At 43.3% G+C, this 27862-nt stretch overlaps 3 protein-coding genes across 28 annotated transcripts in view; 2 read left to right on the forward strand and 1 right to left on the reverse strand.

The window, feature by feature from the left end:
- The window catches only part of COL23A1 (collagen type XXIII alpha 1 chain), a 156558-nt gene extending 147257 nt beyond the window's left edge, over nt 1-9301 (forward strand). For 13 of the 18 annotated variants that reach the window (XM_040647194.2, XM_040647198.2, XM_040647203.2 and 10 more), the window contains one exon: nt 1127-9301. In XM_040647194.2, coding sequence (XP_040503128.1) covers nt 1127-1174 — 48 coding nt within the window. In that variant the 3' untranslated portion in view covers nt 1175-9301. The remainder of the gene's footprint in view (nt 1-1126) is intronic. The other 5 variants (XM_040647196.2, XM_040647200.2, XM_040647205.2 and 2 more) reach the window with 1 other exon arrangement.
- HNRNPAB (heterogeneous nuclear ribonucleoprotein A/B) lies at nt 128-27862 on the reverse strand. Of its 6 annotated transcripts, none has more exons than XM_015293745.4 (9): nt 27735-27862; nt 27310-27616; nt 24117-24285; nt 23868-24026; nt 23322-23453; nt 21627-21735; nt 21381-21533; nt 21220-21304; nt 146-4341 (listed from the first exon to the last, which is right to left on the reverse strand). In XM_015293745.4, the coding sequence occupies exons 2-8, from the start codon at nt 27576-27578 to the stop codon at nt 21234-21236; spliced, it is 1062 nt and encodes a 353-aa protein (XP_015149231.1). In that variant the 5' UTR covers nt 27579-27616; nt 27735-27862; the 3' UTR covers nt 146-4341; nt 21220-21233. The 6 variants fall into 6 exon arrangements, with proteins under 6 accessions (NP_990659.1, XP_015149231.1, XP_015149234.1 ...); XM_015293748.4 differs by lacking the exon at nt 146-4341 and adding an exon at nt 18093-19147; NM_001396831.1 differs by lacking the exon at nt 146-4341 and adding an exon at nt 20640-20965.
- Nucleotides 6028-23388, forward strand: PHYKPL (5-phosphohydroxy-L-lysine phospho-lyase). 4 transcript variants are annotated; one of them, XR_005839642.2, is made up of 14 exons: nt 10219-10302; nt 11845-11963; nt 12773-12932; nt 13520-13594; nt 14337-14424; nt 14519-14635; nt 14770-14852; nt 15128-15353; nt 15606-15760; nt 16283-16372; nt 16580-16710; nt 17090-17146; nt 21783-21918; nt 21994-23388. XR_005839642.2 is itself a non-coding variant. In XM_040647224.2 (13 exons), the coding sequence occupies exons 2-12, from the start codon at nt 11909-11911 to the stop codon at nt 17140-17142; spliced, it is 1233 nt and encodes a 410-aa protein (XP_040503158.1). In that variant the 5' UTR covers nt 6028-10046; nt 11845-11908; the 3' UTR covers nt 17143-17146; nt 18401-18573. The 4 variants fall into 4 exon arrangements, 3 of the variants coding, with proteins under 3 accessions (XP_040503158.1, XP_040503157.1, XP_040503156.1); XM_040647224.2 differs by lacking the exons at nt 10219-10302; nt 21783-21918; nt 21994-23388 and adding exons at nt 6028-10046; nt 18401-18573; XM_040647223.2 differs by having other exon boundaries at nt 21783-23388.

Raw genomic sequence — 27862 nt, forward strand, 5'->3', positions numbered from 1 at the left:
CCCTGACCACATCAATAAGTGTCATGGACCAAAACGCTGGCTTGGTGTCAGCAGAGACTGTGTGTGCTTCCAAATACCGTAATGTCATAGGAAGGTCTGAAAATAACTGGACCTGTCACACTAGAAGTAGCTGGAGAGGGTAACCTTACATCACTGCATCTCTTTTATTGGGCATAGGCTATTTTACATATAAAATCAATACAGAATACAAAAAATGCGATGACTGACATTTACAGTAAAAAATGTAAAAATGCCTTTTGACCTCTATTTGCACTAGCAGTTCTCTCTGCTGCCAACACGTCTTCGTGGCTTCCAACCCCTGGTTAACTTGGAGATGGTTCTGAGGGAAGGGTCGGTGCATGTGTGCTCTCTGTAGCTCCACATGCAGCAATTCATGCAATCAGAGATCCAAGAGCCTTAAAAAAATCCAGCATCAGAAAAGGCAGCTGAAGTCAGCTATTTCTGTTAACGTAGCTTGGAAAGTTGATCATAAAAAGTCCATTCCTCTTCTGAGGGCTCCTTCCTTGTCAGTGTTTTCCTCCTGATAAGTAAACTCTTTCAGCTTTCTCATTTCTGCATACTTCTTGCATCTCCATCAGAAAAAGACAAGTCTTTTCACTCCCTTTACACAGCCCACAACCTATCCGATTTCAGTCAGTTCAGCAACTCGAGATTCCTTAAAGAAACTAAGTACTGCGGAATCGAATTGAACACAGAACAGCATTACAGAACATATCAACCCCAACTCTAGATGTGCACGTGAACAGAAGATACATTTCCACATCATGCTTTCCACAGATAGGCCTGATCACAAAACCACTACTTCTTCAAGCAGATTCTGAATTAATTGAGGTTCCACATTTTTATGTGTGTTCACTTTTTTGTTGTAAGGAAGTGCCAGCTTATACCTTTTATCCTGGAGCCTATTTGATCTTGTGTTGTGTTTGACGCACAGATGGCACTGCCTGCCTATTTACTGTTGTGCACACACAGCAGCTTGGTTGTGCATGGTCGTTGTCTTTTACTGTGCTGCTAACGCTTTTATTAAGGACTGAGCTTTGGGTTTTTGGTTCTGACCCCTGGATTGCTGTCAGCAGAAATAAAATCCATCTATTCTGTTTTGCAGGGACCAGACGGACTGCCAGTAGCAGGATGTTGGCACAAGGTACAGTGAGAGTAATGGTAATACCTCCTTGCGTGGGCCCTGAGGAGCTGTGTTAGGTGCTGTGCTCCAGCAGTGGGCTGTGTGCCTGCCCAGCAGTGCTGTGCCTTGTGGGAGCAGTGCCCTGCCTGCCTCCATGCCCTGCTCCCCACAGCACGCACTGCTTTCTGCACGGCTGCTAGGAACGCCATGCCAAAACCTTGCTGAGGCTGAAAAAGCCAATTAATAGCAAGCATAGCAAGCATGTTACTAACTGGTTGCAAACCCTCAGTTAGGATATAAGCATGCCCTTGGCCTGTAAGTTTTTAATTTGGTGCCACATCATTTGGAGGTAGTGTTAATATGAAATCTGACTATCTTGATATTAACAAGATTAGTAATGGAGCATTTCTCTTTGATTAATATGTTTGTCTGTGTGTTCTTTTGCAGTGATCTCTAAGCATGAAGCACAGTGTGTAAATAATGTGATATATTTTGATCTTTTTAATTTTTGTATAAAAAAAGGAAGAAAACAACCCTTCAACAGTAATATATTGACCTTTTTTTATACTGGATTCTGTCATTTATGGACTTGGAAAATACTGTGTAAAGCTCTCAAACCCATAAGATACGCATGATAACATCAAGATTTGATAAAGGTACCAATGACACTTACTGGGAATGACCAGAACTCACTGCTAATGCTGCTGTATGAACTAACAGCACTGAGACAGTGCGTTGCCCTGTGTGCCTTACCGGCTCCCTGTCCTAACCTGGCTCTCAACTCTATTTGCATTGCACGCGTGTGCTCCAAGAGTGAAAAAAACTGGCAGAAAACAAAAAAGAAAAAGAGGATGCAGCCCTAGGGATGGAAGAAGCTGCTGTGTGCCATCTGGTCAACCAAAAGGACTTCAAACCTGCAGAAGAAACAAAGCCAAGCTCCCTTTGTTGCTACCTGCTGTCGTCGTGATGGAAATAGCAAATCTTTGGGAAATGGAACCTGGACTGCCTGTGGATGTTTTGGCCTCTGTCAGATAACCTCTGATCTCAGGAGGAAGCACCTCTGGGTCCTGTTCTGCGGTCTGCAGCTGAAGATGTGCCAGCGCTCTGTTAAAGCAGAACCCAAATTCTTTAAGAAACCTCCACTGCAAAATTTCCAACCAAAAACACGGCAGTGCTTTCAGAACAGACAGTTGTGGGGCAGGGAGTGACTCTGCTGAAGTCTTCCATTAAGCAACAGAGTGTATACTGTTGCTATTGGGGTTCCCAAAACTTGGAGTTTGGAGTATTTGTCTTGGTCTGTAGGATTCGCTTGCATTTGATTTCCTTGTGTTTATGTGGTTTGATTGTGATCTGTGTAGCTCTACATGCTCCTCTTGTCCTCCTCTTTCAATGCTTTTTGGGTCTCTTTCTTTAACTTATCTCAGGCACATCCATGCAGAGCAAGGTAATGAATCAGTGGTTAGGATTTCCATTACATATCGCATTAATGAGAGACATTTAAAAAGAGAAGAATTGCAAACATCTTACGAGTAACATTTCTTGGAAAAACAGGGATTGTGCAGTAAAAAGCTATGAAAAATTATTTTGCAGGGAACACAATTACTTACAGCTGAGTCTGTTCAGCTTACAATGAAGATCAAGAAGCAATCAGATTCCTTTCCAAGGACGAGATACTTTATAGCAATAAGTTCTTAAACTGAACAGAGAAGGATGTACAAAGATGCATCCAATGGCTGAAGTGGAAGCTACGTAAAATCACGTAAAACAAGCCATGGCTTTTTAATGGTGAGTCTGGCTAATCCTAACCAGAGCGGTGATGGAATGAATCCCCATGGCTTTAACGCCTTTCTGATTTCACAGATGGTTTCTGGAGGAAATACCTTAGCCCAATAGAAGTTGCTAGGCTCTGTGTAGGAGGCCGAAGTGAAATTAAGAACCTGATTTTTGTGCTGACAAACCAGTTGATACAAGGAGTCATTTTTGGTGCACTGAGTAGATCTGAACCTGCGAGGAGGCTCCTTTGCATCTCAGGGCAGCTGATGCTGCAGGACCAGTGGGAGGAGATGTGACTGATGGCTCCAGGGGGAACATGCCCTGCACAGCTCCATCCTGGTGTAAGTAATGCTAGCCCCGGTGTTGTGAATAGCAGCAGCAATGTGCTCGGTGCTCTGCACAGACAGGGTGAGGTTTCTGATGTCCGGTGACTGTGTCCTGGTTGTTCTTGAGCTTATCCTTTCAGTCAGCTGGGAGCATTTGTCACCTGCTGTTAAATGCTGAATTGGACATTGGCTTGGTCAGTGTGGACACACAAGATCTACAGACGTAGGCAGTAATGTTCTGTTACCTAGCTTTGTTCACTGCCTGGGGCCTACACCTACACACTGCTTGCTTTGTGGCTATATTTCACATCTCTACCAATTAGTTACTGACCACGTTTTTGGTCACTGTACAGATTAAATCAATTCAGATCAACTAACAAATCAAGAAACAAGAATTATGTAACTCAAACAGCAATGAAAATGCATTTTATTTACTTCCATTTCATGACGTTAGCTACCACTTTTGGTGTGAGGGTTTTTAAAGGCGAAAGGAGCTGCTGAAAGAGCTCCCACTGGCTTTTAATGCTTTTGAAAAACCCCTTTGCTGTCCCAAATTAAAGCTAATTCTTCTCTGGAAGGTCGAAGGCAAATCTCTCATTGATGTCACTGGGAAGAAGATCTGTAATTGTTCCCTTAGCGTACAGTTGCTCTTCCCATCTCCCCCAGTCATCTCCAAACTAAAGCAGTTCACTACTCCAAACCACACCGTGGGCTTCTACACTTGGTATCCTGCAGATGTCCTGTTCATGGAACCTCTATCGATATCAATGAGAGTTCAGTCCCCAGAATGACTGCAGAAAGCACAAGAATCTGCAAGTGTCCACAAACAATCTACAATGCAGATAGAAAAGTCTTGTTTTACATATGCTGGCAAAAACTAAACAGCTTTCTATCTAGCTCCTACTCAAAGAAGTTTGATATCACTGAAGCTACAAGACAAGCTAACCTCCAAAGCTTATGAAATTATATTAAAATTTATATTTTCTCTGAGGAAATACCCCCGAAGTCCTATTATCTTCAGGTAAACAAGTCAGTATTCCGTCTTCAACTTGTGGAATATCCAGTGCTTGTAGGCATCAACTGTGACCACTGCCAGGCCTGCAAAACATTGATACAGAATACCAGAACAGTGCTTTACCTATTGCTCTATCCGCTGTGCATGGTAGCCTTCCCCCTCCCAACACAGAGCCTGGTGCCACAGAACCCACGCCATTCGCTCTCAGCAGAGCAGGAGAGCTCTTTTTAAAGCCACTGAACTTCTTCACTGGGGTTTTTCCTCCCCGTCCCCTCGTAACGTTCCCGTGCCAGCCCAGGAGGAAGGCTGGAACCAGCATCGTAGTGCGGGGCCGTGGCTGATCCGTACCCATCAGTGCTGCCACCTCGGCTGACGGACACTGCAGAGGTAACGTTTGAAAATCCCCAGGTTAAGGCCCTCTGCTGGGTTTGTGCTGCACGCTGGATATGGTGCATCCTGCACGTACAAAGCAGGTCCACCTGTGCGCTAGCAGCAAGTCTGCTGTGCTCGAGACGCATCAGATATACTGTGTGTGTCTAGACTAGCAGCCTGTGCAAAGCAGCTTCTCTGATCTGCTGCTGCTTTCAGTTCCATGGGAAGAGCTGGCAGGGACAGGTCCTGCAGTATGTGGCACCTATCCTCACCAGCTATGAGGAACTAACCAGGAGGGGGTCAGTTATAGGTCTGCTGGTCCCAGGCAGTCCCATCACCAAAGCAGCTGAAACCCATGGCAAGCAGAGCTCCAGGGCACAGGGCATGGTAGAGATCCCCAGGCACAAATACTGCCAGAGACTGCAGTTGTAACCTGCATTCCTCGTCCTTCCTGGTCCTCCACGGGACCACTGTGCTTAGTCTGTGCATTCTGAGCTCAGTGTTTCTTATCCATCATGCAGCACAAACTGAAAAACTATATTAGAGTAACTGTTCACTTTGCACTGACTGCACAGCCTAAGAGGAAATGTGTGTAGGTCCACGTGCTTCCCACGCACACCTATTGAGGGGAGGTTGTTAAACGAAAAGCTGTTGCACAGCAGCCATGATCTCATTGGGAAGGGTTAAAAAAGGAGGATGTGCTTTGCTCAGCAGGTTCATGCCAGATCAGTTGACTATTTTCTTTTCCTGTATGAAAATGGTTACGTAGGTCCTTATAGAACACGGAATATGCAAACAGCTCACGAGGTAAATTTTACTTCTGGGCAGTGTTGGCAGCCTCTGTTCAAACTCAGGAATGACCTCAGCCACTCACAGAGCACAGTGCATTTCTCCCCCAGGGATTCTCCCTTTTTTCTGGCTTGAGAGAACGTAAGGCTGCTTTACAGGAATTCTGAAACGCAGCTAAGTGTTGCCACTAGATGTCAGTAGCAATAAAGATGATTGACGCGATGAAATGTAGGTCACTGTGACTGAGCAATTGATTTATCTCCATCAGTACAGTGGTTGATGTGTGAGCTTCGTGGATTCATCAGTGAACAAATATTTGGGTTAAAACGCTTAAGTTCTTTGTCTTGGGGGAAATTAAGCCAAGCCAAACTCGTGTTTATCCCAGTTTCCTAGTTTGCAGAACAGCATTCAGTGGTCTGATGTAACAGGCTATAGAAGTGTGATGATTCCCATTAGGCCCAGATAGTGCTGTCTGCGTGCTCCCAGGAACAGGGCAGGCAGCCGTGAGGTCTGTCTGTGCTCCAGGAACGGTGCTGCTGGGAGTGTGGCCATGTGCCCGGGGCTCGGCTGCGTGTCTATTTTGGTGGCCAAAAATGCCCGTGTTTGTAGGTCCGGTCTAGTGCCAGGAGTGTGCTGGCAGCTCCAGAAGGGCCCTTGCCACGGTGTGAGCCTGAGTGGTGGGGACAGGTGAGGTTAATTAGAGTTCTGCAGCTGGCCTAATTGCGGGCTGGGCAGGTTAGTTAATCAGTATTTCTCTGGGCCGTGAAACAGGTGGTAGATAAAATCCAGTCTGACTCCAAACTGAGACTGTTTCCAAGACCCAAAGCACTGGGATTTTAGCTTAAGAAGGAAAAAAAAACAAAAAGCCGTATACTTTGTTTTATTTCCATGGGGAAGACGTGTTGCATACTCTGCTTCTAATCCTTGCTGTATTTATAATGGCACCGAATTTCATTTCATATGTTTTTTTCTCCTGTGTATTTAAAAATAGGAACGTTTCTTGTGATGATAACAGACTTCCCAATGTGTTTTCTTTTTCGGAAGTACTTAACTGAGTTGTTTTTTTTATCTGCTGTCATTTCATACATTCTGCATTTGAAATTGACAAGCCAGCAGAATGTATGTGAGGTGTCAGTGGCTCAAAGCAGCCTGTGCAGTGCTGAGATGTGTTCCATGCACAGTGACACAGGTCGCTAGGCAGGCGTTTCTGACCGTTACACTTACCCAGTGCCCAGCAAGCATGTTTGCTTATGAGCTTTCATGTAGGACAGCCTGTCTGCTTTCATTCTGGCCCCCAGAGCAGAGCTCAGCCAGCTGTAGCACATAGCTTAATTACAGTGCTAAGATGCCAGAAAAATCTCAGACTTACTCTAATGGTAAACAGCTATCCTTGCTCTCGATATATGTGTCCTTGTTAATTCACCATAAAGGCACGTTAGAGCGTGGCTTTCCTGGGCATCGAATGCTGATTTCATGCTGCCCTCTGGAGGCCGTCTTTTTCGAACAGAAACAAATTCGGTGCTATGATGGGAAATCATCCCTACCCCAAAATAACAGCACTGCTCCTTGACTGCATGCATAGGCACAGACAGGTGGGGTTCCAATCAATCACTGCAAAACAGGAGCGCTTAGACAGGAACTTTCATCTGCTGCCCAATTCGGATATTTCCTCTTGGGAAACACAATCGTATTCTTTTTAATCCAATTGCTGCCCAGATCATTAATTAGAAGCATTATGCAAATAAAAGGAGGTTGCCAGCCAAGTTTCCATTCTAAAATTTTAGACTGAAAGCTCTTAATCTTCCTCACAGACAATAGATTTTTATGAATATATGCAAAAATATCAGTAACAACTCATGATTAAAAATAAAGCGTCCCCAGACTGCTTTTCTTGGATTAACGCTGTATGTATGTGGCTGAACCGGGATAGGTTTGGGTCTGACCTACGCCAGCACAGCCAGGCAGAGATTTGGTCCCACCATCCTCAGGGTGTCCTGGGGTGCAGGAAAGGCCCTGTACTGGACTTGGCCTCATTGCAGGCCCTCAGATTGACTCATCGTGTACTCGGTGTGTTTGGTAGTACAGCCAGGCTTAACCAGGTAGACTGTAAAGGTTACTCCTAGTGTTCTCGTGTTCCCGAGCGAACCACAGCAGCCTTCCCATGCTCCATTCATTAGATGGCACACCAGAAGGGTCTGACTGTTGTGTAAGCTGCAGCTAAGGCAAGTGCTGAAAACCTGACACTTGGAAATGAATGGGAGACGGCCTTGATAGACCTTAGGACTCTATACTGCTGTAGAGGGCCTGGGGGAAAACTGCAGGGAAGCTGGGAAACATGAGTTTTCAATGCATAAGAAGTGGCATTATTGACAGCAGAGTAGAATAAGAAATACATTAACATTTGCGGTTTTCCTATGTCTTAGGACAATTAATCCCTGTTTGCTAAGCTGTGGTGGGAGTTCTCATTGCTGTTTCATGGGACACAGTGAACTTGTATGTCTGTGTGTGGCTTCTTATATAACGTGGCTGTTAATGGAGATTAAAATGAAGATGTCCCAAGTATCTGAGATACACTTCTGTGTAAATGACGCTAGAAATGTGTGGGTTTTTATCTTCTTTTAAACACTGAATTGTACGTTTAATTGTTAAAAGTGCATTTTACACGAGTTTATGAAGGGGATGCTTATCAAATCTGCTTTCCTGCTGTGAAATAAAGGTAGGACCTGGTTTTGCAGGTACCCACTGCATTTCCAAATTAGGCCATTTCCAAATGGTAAGTTGCCATTAGTTAGAATGGGGGCTGGAGTGCTGTTGTGTTTGCTGGGCAGTTTCATAGATGGAATGCCACTGTATAGGCAATTTCATAGCAATTCTTGCATTGCTACTTGGGGTTCTACTTTGGTATCTTACTGAAAACAAAAATGCTCAATAGGACAAATGTTCAGCACAAAATACCAGTCAGAACTGAAAGCCACCAGCTCTGCCACCTGAAGTTGCTTTGGGCATGCAGGTCTTTTAACACTGGTCTGTCCTCTAGCATTTAGGTGCCATTTCTGAACTGATGTAATTAGAGAAACTGTAGCTGCTGGTATTGAAACCTAACTGAAGATCTGACTTATTTATAACGCAGTTGAGAGAAATGTATGCAATATGAGTTTTATCTGTACCTGTTTGAAATTATGCTGATAAAGCTTAATCCTCTTCCAAGTTATGCAAGCCTTATTTATGGGAATGGCTGCATTGCTTCAGGGTGGCTGTCAGAGCTGCCAGGGCTGTGTGCACTACACGTGTCCACGCCGGGCACCCTGAGCAGTACTTTGTGTGGCTGTATTTACGTGGTATGGTACACAAAGCTGAGTAAGCCTCTGTAAAATGTACCACTTTTAAAATATATATAAATACATACAAATATTAAGAACTAAAAACAAATGTGCGTAACGTTTCTATTTGCAACATGTTGTGATTTTTAATAGTGTATGCCATGAAGAGTGTTCTATTTACTCACTGCTTTGGGGAACAACTGTTTTAAAAATGAAGGCATTAATGACAGTATTTCGTATCCATTGTTTTAACGTGTTAAAATGCTTATTAATTAGTCCTGCAGTGTATGTATTTGTAGCTTAAAGCTGCACTGGACAGCACGTCAGCTCGAGACCTCCAGAAACACTTCCTTGTGCTTTCTGTAAGAAAAGCCAAGACTTGACGTTTAGACGTGGTCTCTCTGTACAGGTTGCTTTTACAGTCGTGTGAATATGTATAATGAACTCTGCGTTTGTAACCAAGGATCAGCAAACTGTAAATGTTCCGGTTGTTATTATAAATAGCTGCAAAGTATCTTAACCAGACAAGAGTTCAAATAAAGATTAATGGCCATTATTCGTATTTCCTCTACTGTCTTTCAGTTCATTTCAATTGTTCAGAATTGACTTATGCAACAGCTGAGTTTTACCACTGAAGCTCAGTGTAGTTTTAAATGTATGGCAATTTGGTTTGGGATTCCCCACATTAATACAAAACTGAACCTGCTCCTGTGTTTACCAAATAGCTGCAACTGAAAACAACTCTGGTCTGCTGGGTATGCAGTCAAACGGTCTGAGTCCTCCCAGTTGTCAGTTTAAAACAAACGGATACAAACACATAGTGGAAATGAAAGAATAAAAATCTGGTTATCTTTTAGAATGAATGACTGATGGCTCTGCTGGGGATACAGCACCTACAGCAGAGTGCAGACGCACGTCCCTTCCAGTTCTTATCTCTGTGTTTTTCTTTAAGGAATCCCATCCCACCATCACCAGGACTGTCTCCTCTCACCTGACGGCAGCGTTTGGCTTTTATCCCACCCGCTGCCTCTGGGTCAGCTGCAGAGGAGCAGACTCAACGCGGGAGCACAACCATACAAGAGGTTTGTTGTACTTTTGCTTAAGGAGTGCAGTGTGTTAAACACTACAGCTCTAACCCCTAAGCTACCATCACAAATCACTCTGAGCCGCGTGCTGCTGCCAGCACTGTGCCCCAGCCCGTGTGTGCTGGTAGAACCTCCCAGGGCCACGGGACCTGCAGGGTGAAGTCACCACTCCTGATGCCAGAGGAGCCCAGTCCGGCCGGCGGAGGAGAGGCCAAAGCACGGGTGAGTTACGCCGCTCCCCCCGGTGCTGCTGCGGGCGGGCTCGGGAGCGGGCGGGGCCGGGGCTGCAGCGCTGCCCTTCCGGCACGGAGCGCAGTGCCGGCCGGCGGCCCGCAGGGGGAGCGGCGGTGGGGCGGGCGGGCGGGCTGCTGCTCCGGGCCGGCTCCTCCCGCCTGGGCCGGGCCGCGGACACGGCGGCCATGAGGCGAGCGCAGCGCTCTCGCCAGGAGACCCTGACCCTGCGGCGGCAGCTCATCGGGTAAGTGCCGGCAGCGTCCGTACCGAAGTGCCCCGGCGCTGCCGGCCGTGGAGCGGGGCGCGGAGCGGGGCAGGCACCGAGCGGCCGGGGCTATGAGCGCTCCCTGCTCCGGTATTTCAGCTTTGGGATAGAGACGGTGCTGAGAGCGAGCGGAGCCTGGGCTTTACTCATCGAATTAGTGTTTAAGGAAGGTTATGAAACTAAGGCATCGAGATCCCTCACAACACGGATGGCACGGCGTGGCTGTTGGAGCTCAGAACTGCTTACAAAGCCGATCTTTGGCCGCTTGGCTCTAAGCGAGCAAACCACACGGCTGCCGAGCAGCTCCTGGTGCTGCTGACCCAGAATGAGCCCAACTGCCAGAGCGTAGCACTGAAAACCGTCACAATTAACGTACTAGAATGAAGCACGAGACTCATCTGCAGCCTTTCCATTACTCGCTTTGTTCCAAATGATTGTAAAAATTGTTGGTTCTGGAGAATGCTACTGGGAACGGCAGCAAGAGCATTTCTGTTTGACCACAGGAATGTTACATACTTGGAAAGGAAGGCAACCTCTGTCTGTAAAGCCTTGTGCCGGCAGAAGGCAGGCTGGGCTAAATGCTGCAGAGATCTGTGCTAGCTGCACTGAACTCGAGATCCCAGCCTGTGTACTGAATTCTTTTGTAACTCATTTGCTCTGTTTCTGAGGACAGGATCCGGCCCAGCCTCATTACTGCTTTCTTAGCACAGGTTGAACCGTCAGCATGATTTTACTGCCAAACCTGTTCTGTCATCCTACTGCTAATGCATGTGGACAGCGTAGGATTGCTGAAGGGGAGGACAGTGAATTACTGTCTTATTTAACACCAAATTTTTTAATTAGTTGATATTTCTCAATATACAGTGTTATTTCCCTTTTACTTTTCTAAGCAATATTTGCTAAACGAGGTATTCCAGGTTGGCACTGTCCTTCAGCCTCAGTTAAATCCTGCAGCTCTCCTTAGGCAGACACGTTAAATTTAATTTGTCAAATATATGTGAAAAGTGAGACAGCTCACTTAAGCCCAGACTTTTAAATAAGGTTACTCAAGGCTTCTGTTAGTGTTAGTGAAGCTCTGTACAGACGTAGGAATCAGCTGCACTGTGCCTTTAGAAAGAATAGCGAGAGTATAATAAAAGTGATCAGTAAGAACAGGCACAAATCGTTTCAAGAGCAGGGAAAGCAGCCGGCACAGACACCAAGGAACCGTAGTTAAGGTCAGATGACACTTCAGAGCCAGGTCCTGTCTGTGTGCTGTGGTTGGGGACTGCCAGTGACGGATTTTTGTTCGGGAGTGGGTTTTTGTGCCTGCAAGCCTACCAAAACTTGGCTATCGAGTCAGAGCACAAAGACTATTCTTTTCTCCATCCTAAGCTGTGCTTTTAGGGGCCAGGAGGAGGATGGTGGCATGTGCTGCTGCACTGGGGAGTTGTCTTTCTCTTGATTAACTACACTAAGAGTATTACTAGATGACTGGGGGACTTCACTAAGGCTTACTTTGCTTTCTGATGCTTTACACAGCTCTTCTTGCAAGCTGTTTTATCCTAATGATCCACTGAAGATTGTAAAGGCGAGAGGCCAGTACATGTACGATGAGAATGGAAGGCAATACCTTGACTGCATAAACAACGTTGCTCATGGTAAGCTGAAGTTCTATTGTTCAATACCATGTTTTACTAAGCAGAGCGAGGAACAATCAGTACTTTTTACCGCTGTTCCATTGTGCTGCAGGAAATGGTTGCTTAATTGGAAAAGCAGAAGAAACTTTAACTGAGCCTATAGTTTGAGAAACTTCTGCTCATGTTTGGATTTCTGCATGAAACTGATGCTTTCCAGACTTGCTTCCTGTTCTACCTTCACAGAAAAGTACTTATCTAAACTTCACAGAGCTCTGTGTGAGAAAATTCAGGTCGAGCATCTGACTGTAAAATTAACAAAGGACAGTTTGTCGTACTCACAGGTGTCACTAAGGGTACTGCTGAAGGACCACAGCCCAGTGTGGTGCGTTATTTGTGTCCTATGAAGCAGCTGTTTCTTACAGTACTTCAAATTGCTGGCCAGGGCTGACAGTCGTACCATGTATTACTGTCAATATGTAATGACAATATATAATTACTTGATGGTAAAGCTTATCTGCAAATACACCTATTCAAATGTCTACATTCAAAGTACAAAACTAGGCGCTGTTTGTTTCGGTATATCAATTTGCAGTTTAAGTACCAGCCTTGAAATACAGCAACCAACTTAAACCTTCCTGAACAATGGAAGTTTTCCATGAGAGCATTCAAGGCGTACCAATGTTGTCCTATACTGTTAACATTAATGCCTAACTGATCAAATATGAACATCACTGACAGTAGCTCTGTACTATTAAGAGTCAGTATGTGCCTGCTAAAAGACACCATGCATTATATAGAACTCTCAAACCTCTCTCTCCCCTCTCTTGCAGTTGGACATTGTCACCCCGATGTAGTAAAAGCAGCCCACGAGCAAAACCAATTGCTAAATACAAATTCTCGTTATCTTCATGACAATTTGACTGATTATGCAGAGAGACTTTCAGAAAAGCTACCTGAGAAGTTGTGCACCTTTTATTTCTTGAATTCTGGGTAAGTCAGATATATCAGAATCGCTGTTTTTGCCCTGGTTAGATACAGACAGGTACGTCAGCTGCATGCTCTGGAGTGATGACTGTATTTTAAAAAAACAAAAGGAACTGAAGTAGTTTGATTATGAACAAACTGTGGTCATTCAGAATTTCTGCAGCTCTGCAGTTTGTAGTTAACAAACTCTCTGTCAAAAACTGAGCTAGTGCTTTATTTGTATCGCTTTTTATTCTAAGGCCTCAGCCTACATTAACATAAGGGTTTACTGTATTTGTTTCTGGTCTGACATGTTTTCAGAATTCAATGTTACAATGCACATATCTGCTTGCAGGAGGCTCCTGTATTCCCAAGCAACCCCTACACATTAAAATAAAAAGGAAACTGCTTCCATGTTTCCTTTCCATGCACTTTCTGCAATCCAGCTTTTTTTTTTAAGATGGATTCTACTCTGTTAAGCAGTTCTACCTAACGAGTGCAGAGCACTGCTGATTACTCAGGCACCTTTCAGTACCTTGCATGCAGTTCTGTGTTCTCTACAAGTTTCAAACTTCAGGTATCTGCAATTAAACACCATTTTTTTTTAATTATAGATCTGAGGCTAATGATCTTGCCCTAAGAATGGCACGGCAGTTTACAAAGCACGAGGATGTCATAGTTCTAGACCAGTAAGTATGTTGGCAGTTTTATCTACTGTAGGTTACAAGACTCAGTTTATATCTGAGTTCAGAGCGCTTGTTATTGTAGGAAGAATGTAGCTAAGAAGTGGAATTTTTCTCTGCTCAGTATTTGTGAGACCACTCCTAAAGTACTGACTGCATTCAGCTAGGGCTCACCAGCAAAGGACAGGCTTTGCCATGCTGAAACAAGCCAGCACTGGCCTGTCACCATGGGAGGGGAAGCTCTAGATTTGAGGGTTTCAAAAACTTGAGTTTGTTTATTCCTAGGAGAAGGCACAAACAAAACCCACAAAGTCAGGTCTGAAGCTGCACAGTGACAGGAAAAAGAGACAGCAGACAGAAGGAGAAACCTAAAGAATTCTGATGAGACATAGGAAAATGCTTTTCTGCCATAAAGGTGGTCAAATATTAGAGCAAGATGTCCAAAAAAAAAAAACAAAAATTCCATTGTTGGAGGATATTCAGAAGCAGGCCAGGAACAGCAACTCCTGCAGTCTTTTAGTACTATCTGTGACTTACGCTGCTGCAATTCTACTCACTGGCTCCGGAAAACCAGTGACAAGGACTGCTGTTTGCCTGCATCCCTTAGAAATCCTGCAGCTGTTCTCACTAGTGACTGTATTTCTACCAGGTGATGTAACTCATCTACTCTTTTAGATGTCAGTAATGTTAAGCCTGAAGAACTCTTAATGAAGAAATTACTGTTTAGTTCTGCTGATTGTTTTTTAAGTGCTTACCATGGACATCTGACATCCTTGATTGACATAAGCCCATATAAATTCAGAAATCTAGAAGGACAAAAGGAATGGGTCCACGTGGTATGTACTTCAGCCTATAACTACTGATTACTTGTAAATTAAATGAAGACTTATTTATGATTTACTGAACACAGAATGCTGTTCCTTTGCATAGGCTCCTGTTCCAGACACATACAGAGGTCTATACAGAGAGGACCATGAAGATCCAGCAACAGCCTATGCCACCGAAGTGAAAAATATTATTGAGCGAGCACATAAGAAAGGCAGAGAGGTAAGAAGTGATTTCTTTGACCTTTTATCTTGCCTAAGAGATCAGTACAGGTGCCTGTCAATGCTAACTGTTAACACAACTTCCACAAATGTCTGTATTGTGTGTTCAGTCATTACACAGTATGTATATTTCAGATTGCTGCGTTTTTTGCTGAATCTCTGCCAAGCGTCGGTGGTCAGATCATCCCACCAGAAGGCTATTTTCAGAAAGTAGCAGAGTAAGTAGTCAGTCATTCATTATCTTCACTTGTAAAATGTAATATCTGATAGGAGAATTTCTGTCTCCTGTGGCATACAGCTTTACATGCATAGGAAAAGTGAATGCTTTTGCATTGGAGCAAAGGCCTCTTTTTAAACACGTGGTATAGAAGTTTTCCTTCACAAGGTTTGTTTTCAAGTAGTTTGCAAATTAATGCTTTCTGTATGTTGCAAAACAGAAAATAGTTGTGTTCACTCTCTCTCTTCCTAGCATATAATCACTGTTATGTTACAGGCATGTGCACAAGGCAGGAGGTGTGTTTGTTGCTGATGAAATTCAAGTTGGCTTTGGCAGGGTTGGCAAGCACTTTTGGGCATTTCAGCTGCAGGGAGAAGAGTTTATACCTGACATAGTCACTATGGGGAAACCCATAGGTAATGGGCACCCTATTGCCTGTGTAGCAACAACAAAAGAAATTGCAGAAGCATTTGCAGCCACAGGAGTAGAATATTTCAACACAGTAAGTAAAAATTGATCACAGTCTCTTCTTTTCTTTCTTTTTAAAAACAAGAGTCAGTACTAAAATGAGAATCATAGAGTTTGTTTTTAATTAATCTTCGTCACCCACACAGTTACTGCTTGTATTAATTGCATCTTTCTGGAACCAACTTTATAATTACTGGCTATCGGATATAAATCTTAGTGTGCTCGTGTTACCACTGATGCTATGCTTTCATTTACAAGACTGCATGTGTTCCTTTCCTGATCTCAGTTTGGAGGAAACCCTGTTTCGTGTGCCATTGGATTAGCTGTTTTAGATGTGATAGAGAAGGAACAGCTTCAGATTCATGCCACAGAAGTTGGTAACTTCTTGATGAAGCTACTCACGGAGCAAAAAGTCAAGCACCCCATCATTGGTGATGTCAGGTATCAACTCCTTATTTACATTTTTAGCTACATTTTGTTTGCCTTGTCATGACCAAGTTTTAGGAAACTGTTCAGAGCTGTGGCATTAGCAAAAATAAGAAATCAACAGCCTACTAGATTAAACCATACTTGAGCTAATCAAAAGTCTGATAAACCTTGCCACTCTAGGCCAGTTTAGCTTTATTAACTTCTGTGCATGTCTAGGAAATAACACTTCTGATATATTAGTTGCCAAGACAAAAGTTTAAACAAAAAAGTAGTTCAATGCACAGAGAACAATTCATAAGTGGGATGAAAAATACATTTATCATTTATCTACTCAGAATGACAGCACAGGACAAGCCCATACCATACTACCACATTTCTGCAAAATTGCTATACCTTCTTTGTAAACAGCAGCCAACAACCATCCCCAGTTCTCAGACTTCTGCGAGACCAAACCTTAACTGTATCTCTCAATCCTTCAGTTCACTTGCAGTTCCTTCTTGTGACACAGACTGACTATTTACATTTCTTTTAAAGAGGTTCTGGCTTATTCATTGGAGTGGACTTAATTAAAGATCAAGCCAAAAGGACCCCAGCCACAGAAGAAGCAGAGTATTTAATAACAAGGTACATGCGACAATCATGTGGCTTTGCAGTGTGCTAGACAAGCACACAGTTTCAAAGCAACCTGCCACTCAGTAGCTGCTCAAGTATAGCAAATTAGCACCAGTCAGCACTGAAAAGCATTGTCTGGACAGCCACCATAATGATGCTTTTAAAGTTTTCTGAACTATATGCAAAATGTGAACATAATTCTGTTACCGCTCTTTCCAGGCTTAAGGAAGAATATATTCTCCTGAGTACAGATGGGCCAGGAAGAAATGTACTTAAATTCAAGCCCCCAATGTGTTTCACTATGGAGGATGCAAAATTTGTAGTGGACACCATAGACAAGCTTTTAACAGGTAATACAGATTTTAAAAATGCCTTACAGCAGTTACTGTTGGACTGAGCAGCTGAGCCTGCTTTTCAGAAGTCCTGAAACAAAGCCCAAATGGCAGACACTAAACGCATAGGAAAGTCAATCATTGAGAGTTTAGCCTTCACTTCCAAACAATCTAACAGAACCTTTTACTCCAAGGATGCATATACATCTTTAAAAGTTTTGTTCTGGCAGAGGGTAGTGTTCAGTTTACAGCAAATGTCAAAGCTAACTAAGCTGCACTGGCGAGAGCCATCGTCTAGATGCATTTGATGCTTTTTGTACAACTTGTGCACATTCAGTGTTAAAGTTAGTCTAAAACTTTGTGTCAAAGTTTGAATTGTTGCTTATTGTCCTTCCAGATATGGAAAAAGAACATATGAACCAGGAGAAAACATCCACTGGCTCAACCTAAGCAGGTATTTATCTATATTCACTCTTTACATTACTGTTTAGAAGTTGATGTTTCTAAACATGCTTCACAGGCACTGACCCTGGCAGTAGACCAGGACCAAGTTTTCTCAGAGTTGCTTTTACTTGAAATTAGTTCAGAGCTCCTTGGCAATCTAGACCTGGCTGCATCTAGAATTCACTGCAACCTTCTATTAGTCTGATACTTCTAGTGTAACACTTATGAATTTGTTTGTTTTCAAGCTAGGTCTAACACCTCAGAAATGCCTAATGCTGTCACAGCTCTTGTGCCAGCTGCTCACTGGCTATAGCCTCCAGACAGCTTCATACAGGGCCTAGTTACAGTCAGATGGATAACTACTTCCCAGCAAGTCTTCCTATAACTTCCCCTAAGAACATGTGCTCCAACACTGTACATTCTGCATGCCACTATTTGGGAGCCTCCACTTAAACTAGTAGTGAAAGTCCTGTTTATAGCCCTTCATAAAACTACTGCAGCCCATTTTCTTTAAACTGCACAGAATCACTTCAAGCTCATGGCTGTTACTTCATGATTAAGCATCAGCTTAGCCCCATACCCACCAGGTTTGGGGTGTCAGTAAGACAAAGACCTGTTAAGTCTTCCAAACAACAGATACTAATCTGTTGAGGTCCTTCTGTAGCTTGCAGAACATCAAGCTACTTCTCATTTTCCACACATTTACAAGCAGCATACACTCACAGTTAGTTAACACCTTGATAACAACAGTTTGGTACACCTGGTACTTCCTTAAACCAACTCAAACAGAAGACAAATGAATGTGTTTTTAACTAAGTACCCAGAAAAGTTTAGGTACCTGGATATGAATGTAGTCAGTTGGCCTCAAGCACCACACTAGATTCACAGTGCTATGGCCCTATGCTAAGGAAAAGCATGTTTTTAGTTCAGTGCAATAGCAGTATAGCAGGCACAAGAAAAGTGTGTTAATATTTTATTTAGCAAGTTAATAAAAAGACATACAGCTGTTAGTACTATGGATTCTTGGGAACAGAAGGATTACTCACAGTATCAGTTTAACTTAAGACACCTAATAACTTAATATGCTTATCTGCAAATCTAAAGCAAAAAAAATGCTTCTCTACAAAAAACCAAGAATGCAAAAAAGCCTCTCACTAAGTACAGTACAACACTTACATTGCATGTAAGTGAAAATGAGGCAATGAAATAGATTGCTTTTAATGACGCTTTATAGGAAAAACATAACATTATTTTCTTTCCATAGGTTTCAAACATGTTTCAAGACCTACTACTAAGAAAAATTACTCTACTGTGATAACGTACACTTAATCCTCATCTTAGTATGTCTTAGACCAGATAAGTTAACCTTTGATTTTGTTATTTTCAGTTATCTTATTATTAAGTGAAAGCTTTAGGAGAAATAAATGTTCAACTGTGGCAGATGTGGGATTGGCTTTTATTTAACAGAGTATCTAAAACTGGTTTTAAAGCAGTATTTTTCTAGTAGCTACTATAAACTATGTTTTCCAAACTCATGCTCTTTCAGGTTATGCCTGTTTAAAAATTAAGATGAGCCAACTAGCTTTTTGTTGTTGTTGTTATCTCCTGCTACCAGTGGTAACTCTATTCCTGGAAATGCTTTTCCCAGGCTCCTCTGATTAGTTTCAGTAGGCAGTTTAAAGCTAACGTGGTCCTAGTTAGCACTTTAATCAACAAGCTCTCAATGAGCAGATGAAGTAAAGAGCTTTAGCCCCACACTCATGAGGAACAGACAGCTCGAAGTCACAGCTCCCACAGCTGTTCTTAGGAAATACTGTCCTCAAGAAATATCTGAGTACAGTTAGTAAATAAACAGTATGTTACAGCCATTTCAGAAACAACTCTGTGTACAAGCCCTTGCTTTCACCTGACAGTAAGATTTTCTTTGTATCACACACTTCACATGCAAGAAAGGGAAAGCAAGCTCTTCATTTAAGTGCTAGTAACCCATTTCTGCCTGAGGCCACATCACCTGTAAAGAATCATAGAATCATTAAGGTTGGAAAGGACCTCTAAGATCATCTAGTCCAACCACTGAGAAATGAAGCATTACTTGAGGATCTACTTCCAAAGGGAACCAGTAACAGGTTGACAAGCTACTGCTAACAAACTAGACAGAAATACTGCAGCAGTATGGTTCTGGCATAACATTGTCCAAATCCCATTTCAGAGGGCAAACCACCTGCTAGGAAGGTATTCCAACCCTTACTTCAAAAGAAAAACAAAAGATGCAACAGAGTAAAGCACTTCACTTGCCAATCTTCAAGAGTAATCCTTCTAAATATTACCTGTTTCAACTGTCTATATAGTTTTATATTTTTCAAGTTGGGCACTTTGTTACATACTTCAACTGTAAAGCTGATGTGCCCACTACCCAATTAAAGATCTGCTTCATTCTTTTTTATATTCAAAACTATAACTTAATCTCAGACAAAACTTAGAAGCTTTTAACTTTATGGTTTTCAATTTCAAGGACAGCCAGCAGGGAGCAGCATATTATCATTTCTGTAGGAATTGCTGCTTCCCTCATGAAAAAAAAAAAGTAAAAATCAGTATTAACATGTTTTTCTCCTTTCTTAGTTGATTTGGCTCCACTGCTGGTTTGTGTGTTCAAGTTGTACATTAAAAGAAAAATATCAGCTTTTGAAGTAAAAAAAAAGATTATTTCAACAAAGATTAGAAATTTACTTTGTGCAGCAGTACTTGCTGCTTAGAATATTTTTAAATGTAAGACTGGGACTGCTCTGCAACCAGATAAGCAAATCACATAGTAGTTACTACTTAAACTGTGGTAAGCTAATCGATAAAAAGGAAGGAGTATCTCTAGAAAAAGCTGCATTGTTAGATGCACCTTTCTTGTTTTTCCTCCCACAGCTTCAGGTGGAAGTTCTTTACTGTGTTTTTGGTACGCAGTAAGACTGCAAAAATTGAGCTTTTGCATTAGTAATTTAATGTCTGTCTAACCTGTCTTTCAAGACATACATACATATGCTTAAGAACTTTTAGAAACCTCTGACTCAAGAGGCTGAAACACAAAGGAAGTGCAGGTAGCTTCTTGCATACCTCTTGAGCCTCCTCCTGCAAGGCTGTCTAGCCTGCCAAACCCTACCTGAAACCTAAGCCTCTGGCTCCACCCACAAGAGCCTTCCACTGCAGGCATTACTACAGTTAGTACTACAGTTACCTCTATACCTGTCTAGAACATGAGCCACCAGCACAGCCCCAACAGCTGGGGATCTCCACCCAGGCTCTCTTCCATAACCTCGAGGCAGAAGTGACTGCAGTTTTCAGCTGTCACTTAACTGCTAAAGTCAACACAACTACCTACCAACACAGCCCTCTAGTTTCCAGATTAAAAGCAGTAAGCCCAACTCTTCATCTATCAAGGTACTGCCATGACCTAAGTTCTGGGAAAAATTATACTGCCGTTTTACTAGTACATAGCTGAAGAATGGCACAAGACACTAGATTACGCCTTTTTTATTTCAAAAGCTAGGATAGCTTCAATATCCATGTCATGGTGAATCAGAACACATGTAAAATACCTTACAATACATTAGATTCCAAAAAGGTACCAAAAAGTACAGTAAAATTAACACTTCCATTACAGGAAATGTATGACACAAAAACAATACAAAATAAAAAGGTGGAAAGTGACACTGGTTCCCTAAAGATGCATCTCTTTCTGTACAACTGGAGTAATGCAGAGTCCATAGTTAACTCCAAGAGGCAGTCCCTAGATGCAGAGCTGCAGCTTTAAGCAGACCCTCAAAATCAGTTTCAGTTTAACCTATTAATAAAATCATTAATTAATATCTTCAGCAAGGCTGAAATTTACACACCACACTGTCTAAACAACTAGTTATCTGTAAGTATTAAACATGTAAAACATTTCCAAGGAGCTCTTCCAAGTAAGATGCACATTTAACAGGCCATAGAAATTTATTGTAAAGTTAAATTTGGTACAGAACTGAAATACCATCTACAGCATTGTATACAAAACCTATGCAGTCATTTTCCAAAAGAGACCATGCCACTGCATACCTGAATAAGTTTGATCAATATGGCTTGTAGTTATTCTGATGGCCACCACGCCTTGGTGTCTTCCCATAATTTGCACTGCCTTGACCTATGAACAAGAGAACAAATGCATTAAACTGCTAATTAGTTACGCTTGCTTATACCCAATACAGTTCTTTACTTACTGTAATCATAGCCTGGTCCATATCCATAATACCCATATCCTGAATAATCATAGCCTCCATAGCCACCATAACCTTGCTGATAGCCGTATCCTTGATTCCCATAACCCTGGTTCCAGTAATTGCCATAACCTTGATTCCAATTTTGACTTTGAGCTATAGAAGGGAAAACCATCCACAAAATCCCATTTTAGTACACACAGCTTAGTTTGAATGTGTCCATACTAAAGTAGTGTGTGCAATACTTACCACCGCCTCTTCCACCTCTGCCTCTTCCTCCATAGCTACCTCTTCCTCCACCACTACTGAACTGTTGCTGCTGGTATACTTCTTTTGGCTGTGCTACCTTTATCTCGCACTGCAAACAAAGAATAAGGAGGAATGTGTTTATTTCTCTTAAAACAGCACTGCTCAAACCTATCCACTTAGGAAAGCCAGAGGTTATTCTAGAGGCAAAGGTGTTCCTGCTGTGCTCCCTGTCACGCAGCCAATATTACTGCACATCCAGAAGCATCCAATTTATCATGCTGCTCGGGCCAAGGTAAGTCAGTCACTATCTGCCATTCAAGCCAGCTACTGCTATCAGTACTTTATGCCACCCCTTCTCCACCATCAGTTTCCTCAGAGGAAGGTGGGGAAGACACTTCAGCATAGCCACTGCTGCTTCTGGGGTGGCTACAAGGCTGCCCCACATCCTGCAGAACCTCTAGGACTAAGCTGTTGGACTACTTCACCTGAGCTGCACTGACTGAAGAGCTACCAACAAGGCTGAAAAATAAGCCAAATGAATGCTCTTGGCAGCCTTCATGCAGCCTATTCTATGAGTATGTGTTGGACTGTAAAGTACCCTTAACCAACAGTTGAAAACCTAACTTCTCCAATGCTACAAATCATTAAAAATAACTGGAATTAAAATTTCCAAGACTGGCCCCAACCTCCATTTCAAGTTATCAGCTAGCTTCTACTTCCTGAATCTGTGTATGGTTGGAAATGAAGCAGTGAAAGGAACAACGCCCTGCAATGGTACCTCGGGAAACTCTGCTTGGAATTCTTCACACTGGATCTTGCTTTAAGGTAACGTGCTGGTTTTATTATCTTATGACAAAAACAAGCCATAGATGTGAGATATACTGATATGATTTCTTGGTTCTTCTCACACCCAATCCTTTACCTCCTCTGACAAACTTTATGGCTAACTACAGTTTGGCAAACCAAATGAACAGGTAATTACCAAAACTTTACTCTGTGCTGTGTCAAGCGATCTGGTCTTTAACTACATGCAATGCAAGTTACGATGTGGGGCTGTATGAAAAGTTCTGATAGGACTCCGAGGTTACTGTATAGATGGTGAGCACAGAGCAAAAGAAGAGGGACACTTTCCAGCCAGTACACATCATTTGCCTCCAGTCCTCATTAGCTTGACACCTGAACCTGTATTAGCTACTCCCACAGATAAGCACCATCAGCCAACCAGAGCATCCCACACCACTGTTACAGTGGTTCACAAAGACAGCTGATGAGGTTCAAGGGGCCCTTAAGCATTTATTTTATTTTTGGTTCCTCAAGTTAGAACCAGTAAGCTTTGAATTTATGCAATTACTCTATGATGAAAAATAGAGCATGAATCTATTCAGATGGCTTTTATCACCATACTGATATATACACAAGCCGGTTTTTCCCTACATATGTAATGATATTAATTAAATCCTTTACTTATGAAAGGCCAGAGCACTTAACAAATATTAAAGCCGCAAATAGTGGCAAAGAACCTTGGCAGGTTCTGTGGCTGAACATAAAGCAGAAAAAAATACAGTAAATTGCACACCATCCTTATTGTATTTTGGGTACTCTGAAATCCCAGGTTTACAAAATCTTTTTCAGAGTACAGACATAGTGGTATTCTGCTTAACAGTCTGGTCAAAGATTCACGAATTAAGTTCTTACCTTGCTTCCACTGACGTTATGGAATTTCTTCTCCAAAACTTTCTTCACTGGATCTTCTTCCTTGAAAGTGATGAACACAAACCCCCTCCTTTTGTTGGTCTTTGGATCCATTGGAAGTTCAATTGCTTCAATCTGAAGACATGAAATACTGTTTTAGGCTCAAATTTTAGCAGAACACTTAAGTGCATGGCATTTGGTACAGTAACACTGTAAGTTTCAAACCTATACGTATTAAGCAACACTAAAGTTGCAATAATGTTCTTCCCATAGGAAAATTAGCTTTCAAACTAGAGGCTTCAACTAACTTTACAAATCTTAAAAAGAATTTTAACATAGAATAGAATGGTTTGAGTTCAAATGAGGTATCTAACTAGCAACATAAACATTTAGTGCAATGCCTGCCTTGCTTTCAAGATAAGAAACCTCTGAATCAGTAACAAAAGACTTGACATATCTGAAATTACTATAGTTTGCCATTATTAGTAATCTGAATAGCAACTGTTAACTATACTGCGTTTCAGTGTTCAGTTAGATAACATTACACACCTCTCCAAACTCGCCAAAGTATTCCCTGATTTTCTCTTCTGTGGCTTCGGGGTTAAGTCCACCAACAAATATTTTCTTCACTGGATCCTTTTTCATTGCCATGGCCTTCTTGGGGTCAATTAGTCGTCCATCTAGCCTGTGTTCTTTCTGTTCCAGAACCTAAAAGATAATTCAATTAGATTAACTTAAGCTAGAAAGTTTCCCTTTAATTTAAGAATCTGAGAAATTGAGAACAAAACTTCAACTCACCTTTTCAACACTCCCAGGTTCTTTGAAGAGTATAAATCCAAAGCCTCTGGATCTTCCCGTGTTAGGGTCCATCTTTATCGTACAGTCAGTTACCTCACCAAACTTGGTGAAGTAGTCTTTCAAGTCTTTTTTGCTTGTATCCCAACTGAGGCCACCAACAAACATTTTCCTGAAATTTCAAAGAGAGTAGCTATTTAGATTCAGGAAGTACTACAGAAAAGCACATGCAGCAAGATGCTCACAGTAATACACGCCTCAGCAGCATTGTCAGAACAGGTCCAACCGTTGAAGGTTAAACACTTTTGCATCTTGTCAAAAGCTAACATTACAGGGGCACACAAGGGTTTGTTTTCTTCCCCCTTCCTCCTCTCTGAGGGAATTGTAGTACACTCTGAAATTTATGATGTCCTGTAAAAGAACAGGAAAAACTGCTTCAAGTACTCCTCACCAGTAACTTACGTTCTTCTACTGTGAATTTTGTTACTCGCAACAAAGCAGTATTGATTATCAATTACTGCCTTTTCCTTTTTGAAAGGAACTGAGATCATATATACTGCTTTGAAAGTACTCAGGCTAGAAAAGGGCACCAAAATCAAAATACTTAAGTCCTCTCTTAATTTGGACAGATGAACATAAAAATATTAGCCTTAAGAGCAACCTGCAGAATTTACAACATATCTGTGATGGCTAACAACAGTCTCCTACAACAGACCGGACTTTGGACCTCCCTTAACAAGTAGACTGTGCACTTCTTCCTACTTAGTTACTGAATCTAGTTCTGTCTTCATCCGTGTGACAACATTAAGCCAGTCTTTGCTTTCATGGGAGGCCACAATACAGTACTTCCTTACCTGCACTCCCACACAAATTACCTCTAAAGCATCACAAAGAACTATAAACTACTCAAGTGCAATACAGAATTGAAACTAAGCAAAACTAAGATCAGTCAACAAGGCACTTTTCAAATGCCTCACTTAAATAAAGCCATTAATAGCACAACTATTTTCTATTTTCAGAGTTTCCAAGGTAACAAACCGAGCTTTTAAAAAGCATTTGAGCTTTTTTACCTAACTACAGACTAAAGCAGTTTAAGTTGTCACTACTCTGTTCAGAGGTAACCATGATCTGGCAGTAGAAGCTAGGAGCAATTTATAAACTAGCCTACATCTAAATAGAATTGGCCATTGGTGTTAACGTGTAACTTTGACCTGCCAAAACCAGCATCCATTTAGGTTCAAATGGCAACATGAGAAAAAGATCCACAAAGTGATTGATCTGTTTGCTTGACTTTTTTCATTTTACTGGAGGAAACCATATCCTTTACAGGCTAAATCTGTTAATTTTTCAGATTCAGCTGTGCACTCCCAACTAAGTATTGCAGTATGGTATTTAAGGCCTAAGACACCTTATAACCATTAAAATAGAGTTCGTAAAGGAAAAGCCTTCCAGAGTTTACTAAACCTTTCAATAAAGATAAAAGAAAGATAACTTGATGGCTTCATTCTCATTGAAATAGCTTACTGACCAAGCAACAATGCAACATGCCCTGGCATCACTAGTTGTTCTTACAGAACAGATCCAAGAGAAATTCAAAGGCTGGGGGGGATGACAGGAATTTATCTGCAGGCAGCTTAGGCATGCCGTAAGGATGGGACTACACGCAGGTATTGCCACGTGCTAAAATAATCGCTTACCACAGGAGTCAATATCACACTGTGATTTACAACCCTTTGGTTTTTAAGTTGGTATGATCAACACTTACATGTATTTTAACACCACAGAACAGAGCTACTGAAATTAAGACCATTTCTTAGTATTTCACTTCCCCTTCAGCAGCCACGCAAAACTGGACAATTGCACTGCTAATGCACAGTCTCTTTTTTTCCCCTCCTCAGAATACCAACACAAATCAAAGCAATTTTCAGCTACCAACTGTATTTACTGCCTACATCCTGAACAGGTCTTGGGCAGGTCTTGTGCACAGGCTTAAAAATTTTCACTCAATTTGGTCCCTCTGAATAATTATTGTTGGCTTTGTTTCTTTCTCTTTAGAGATTTTAGTCTACAGGTTTGGGGTTGAAATTTGTCACGTGCTACGTGACAAATGGGACAATATCATCCGCTTTGCAGGGAACGCTGCACACTAAGGATGTAAGGAGAAAATTCACACAGCTTACAGAGGTGTACTTCTCAATCCTTCAATGCTATGAAAAAAGGCACATCCGGCCCTAGGTTGCAGGAAGCTCATATAACTCTTAGTCCTTCCCTTATAAACAGAAACCTATTGCACTGCTGCAGCTTCATCTCTGTTCAGCCTCAGGGAAACGACCCTCCGACTCAGGGCCCAGTGACAACAAAGGAAGTTCCAATTAAATATGTGAGTAGCCAGGCTCACAAAGACTCTGCAGGAACAGGCAGGTAGCTCTCAGGCCAAGTGTGTATGTTCAAAAAGATAAGAAAAGGATTGATGGTGATCGTAAATAAGTTGGTCTTTTCATGTACAAATGTTGCTACTAAAACACAGCAAAACTTCCCTGACTCCTCCAGAAAACACTCCTAAGCAATAAGCAGTTTTCTGACAATGCTGCGAAGACGTAAACCAAAATCACTCTTACTTTTTGATCACACCGCACATCACTTCGCTCGTGTTGCTTTTCCCTCCCTTCCTCCAAAAAATACTTAAGACTGCCACCGTTACGTTCCAACCCCCGTTATTTCGCACGCCCTACACAAAGCACGCTCGCGTTCAGCCGACGGGCGGGATTTCTCTACGAAGCCCCCAAAGTTCGCAGCCACTACCCCGGACAGCGAGCGGCTCCTTTCCTCCTCCCCTCTGCTTTAAAGCGGACGGGGCCGAGGCGGGAGGCGCGCCGAGGGAAATCCCTTCCATTTTACAGCGCGAGCCGGCGAGGGCCCGCGGCCGCCCCTCCCCCAGCCACCACATGGCGCCAACAAAAGGCAGCTCCAGAACAAAGGGAGCGCTGCCGCTGCGGGCCGCCTTCCGCCGCCCGCCCGAGCGCTGCGCAGCGGGGCCGCCCGCCGCCCTCCCCCGCGGGGCCCGGGCCCGACGGGGCGCTCCGCCCGCCCGAGGGCCGCGCCGGGGCCTAGCGGCCGCGCTCCGCCGCCGCACATGGCGCCCGAGGCGGGGATGGGGGGGGGTGCGGCCTGCTCCCGCCTTCCGCCCGCCGCTTACCCCGCGTCCTCCTCGTTCTTGCTGGCGTTGATCTGGTCGCCTTCGGCCCCGTTCTGGCTGGCGGCCACCCCCGCCGTCCCCGCCGCAGGGCCGGCTCCCGCCGCCGCCGCCGTTCCCGCTGTCGCTGCCGCCGCTGTCGCCGCGCCCGCCGAAGCCGCCGGGGCCCCGCCGGTGTCGGCCTGCTGCTGCTCCCCGGAGCTCTCAGCCGCTTCGTGTCCATTCTGGGTGGCGCCGGCGGCGGCCGCCAACTGCTGCTCCGCTTCGGACATGCTGCCCCGGCCGCAGAGGCGAGAGGGACGTGAAGCGCCTGCAAGAGACCAGCGGGGCCGGCGGTCAGCGAGGCCGCTCCCCCCGCAGGGCTGGGCCGGTCTGATCCGGTCCGCTGCCGCCCCTCCCCCCGCGTGCCGCCGCCCGCCCCTACTCACTTTAAAAGCCGCTCGCGATAAAATCCGGGCCGGCCGGAATCGGATTAAAATCCCCCACGGTGCTCGGCTGCTCCGCACCGGCCCCGCCGCCACCTCCTCCTCCCCCCGAGACACGTACTCTCCGGCCC

This window comes from Gallus gallus, chromosome 13, assembly GCF_016699485.2.
Source record: "Gallus gallus isolate bGalGal1 chromosome 13, bGalGal1.mat.broiler.GRCg7b, whole genome shotgun sequence".
Lineage (NCBI taxonomy): Eukaryota > Metazoa > Chordata > Aves > Galliformes > Phasianidae > Gallus > Gallus gallus.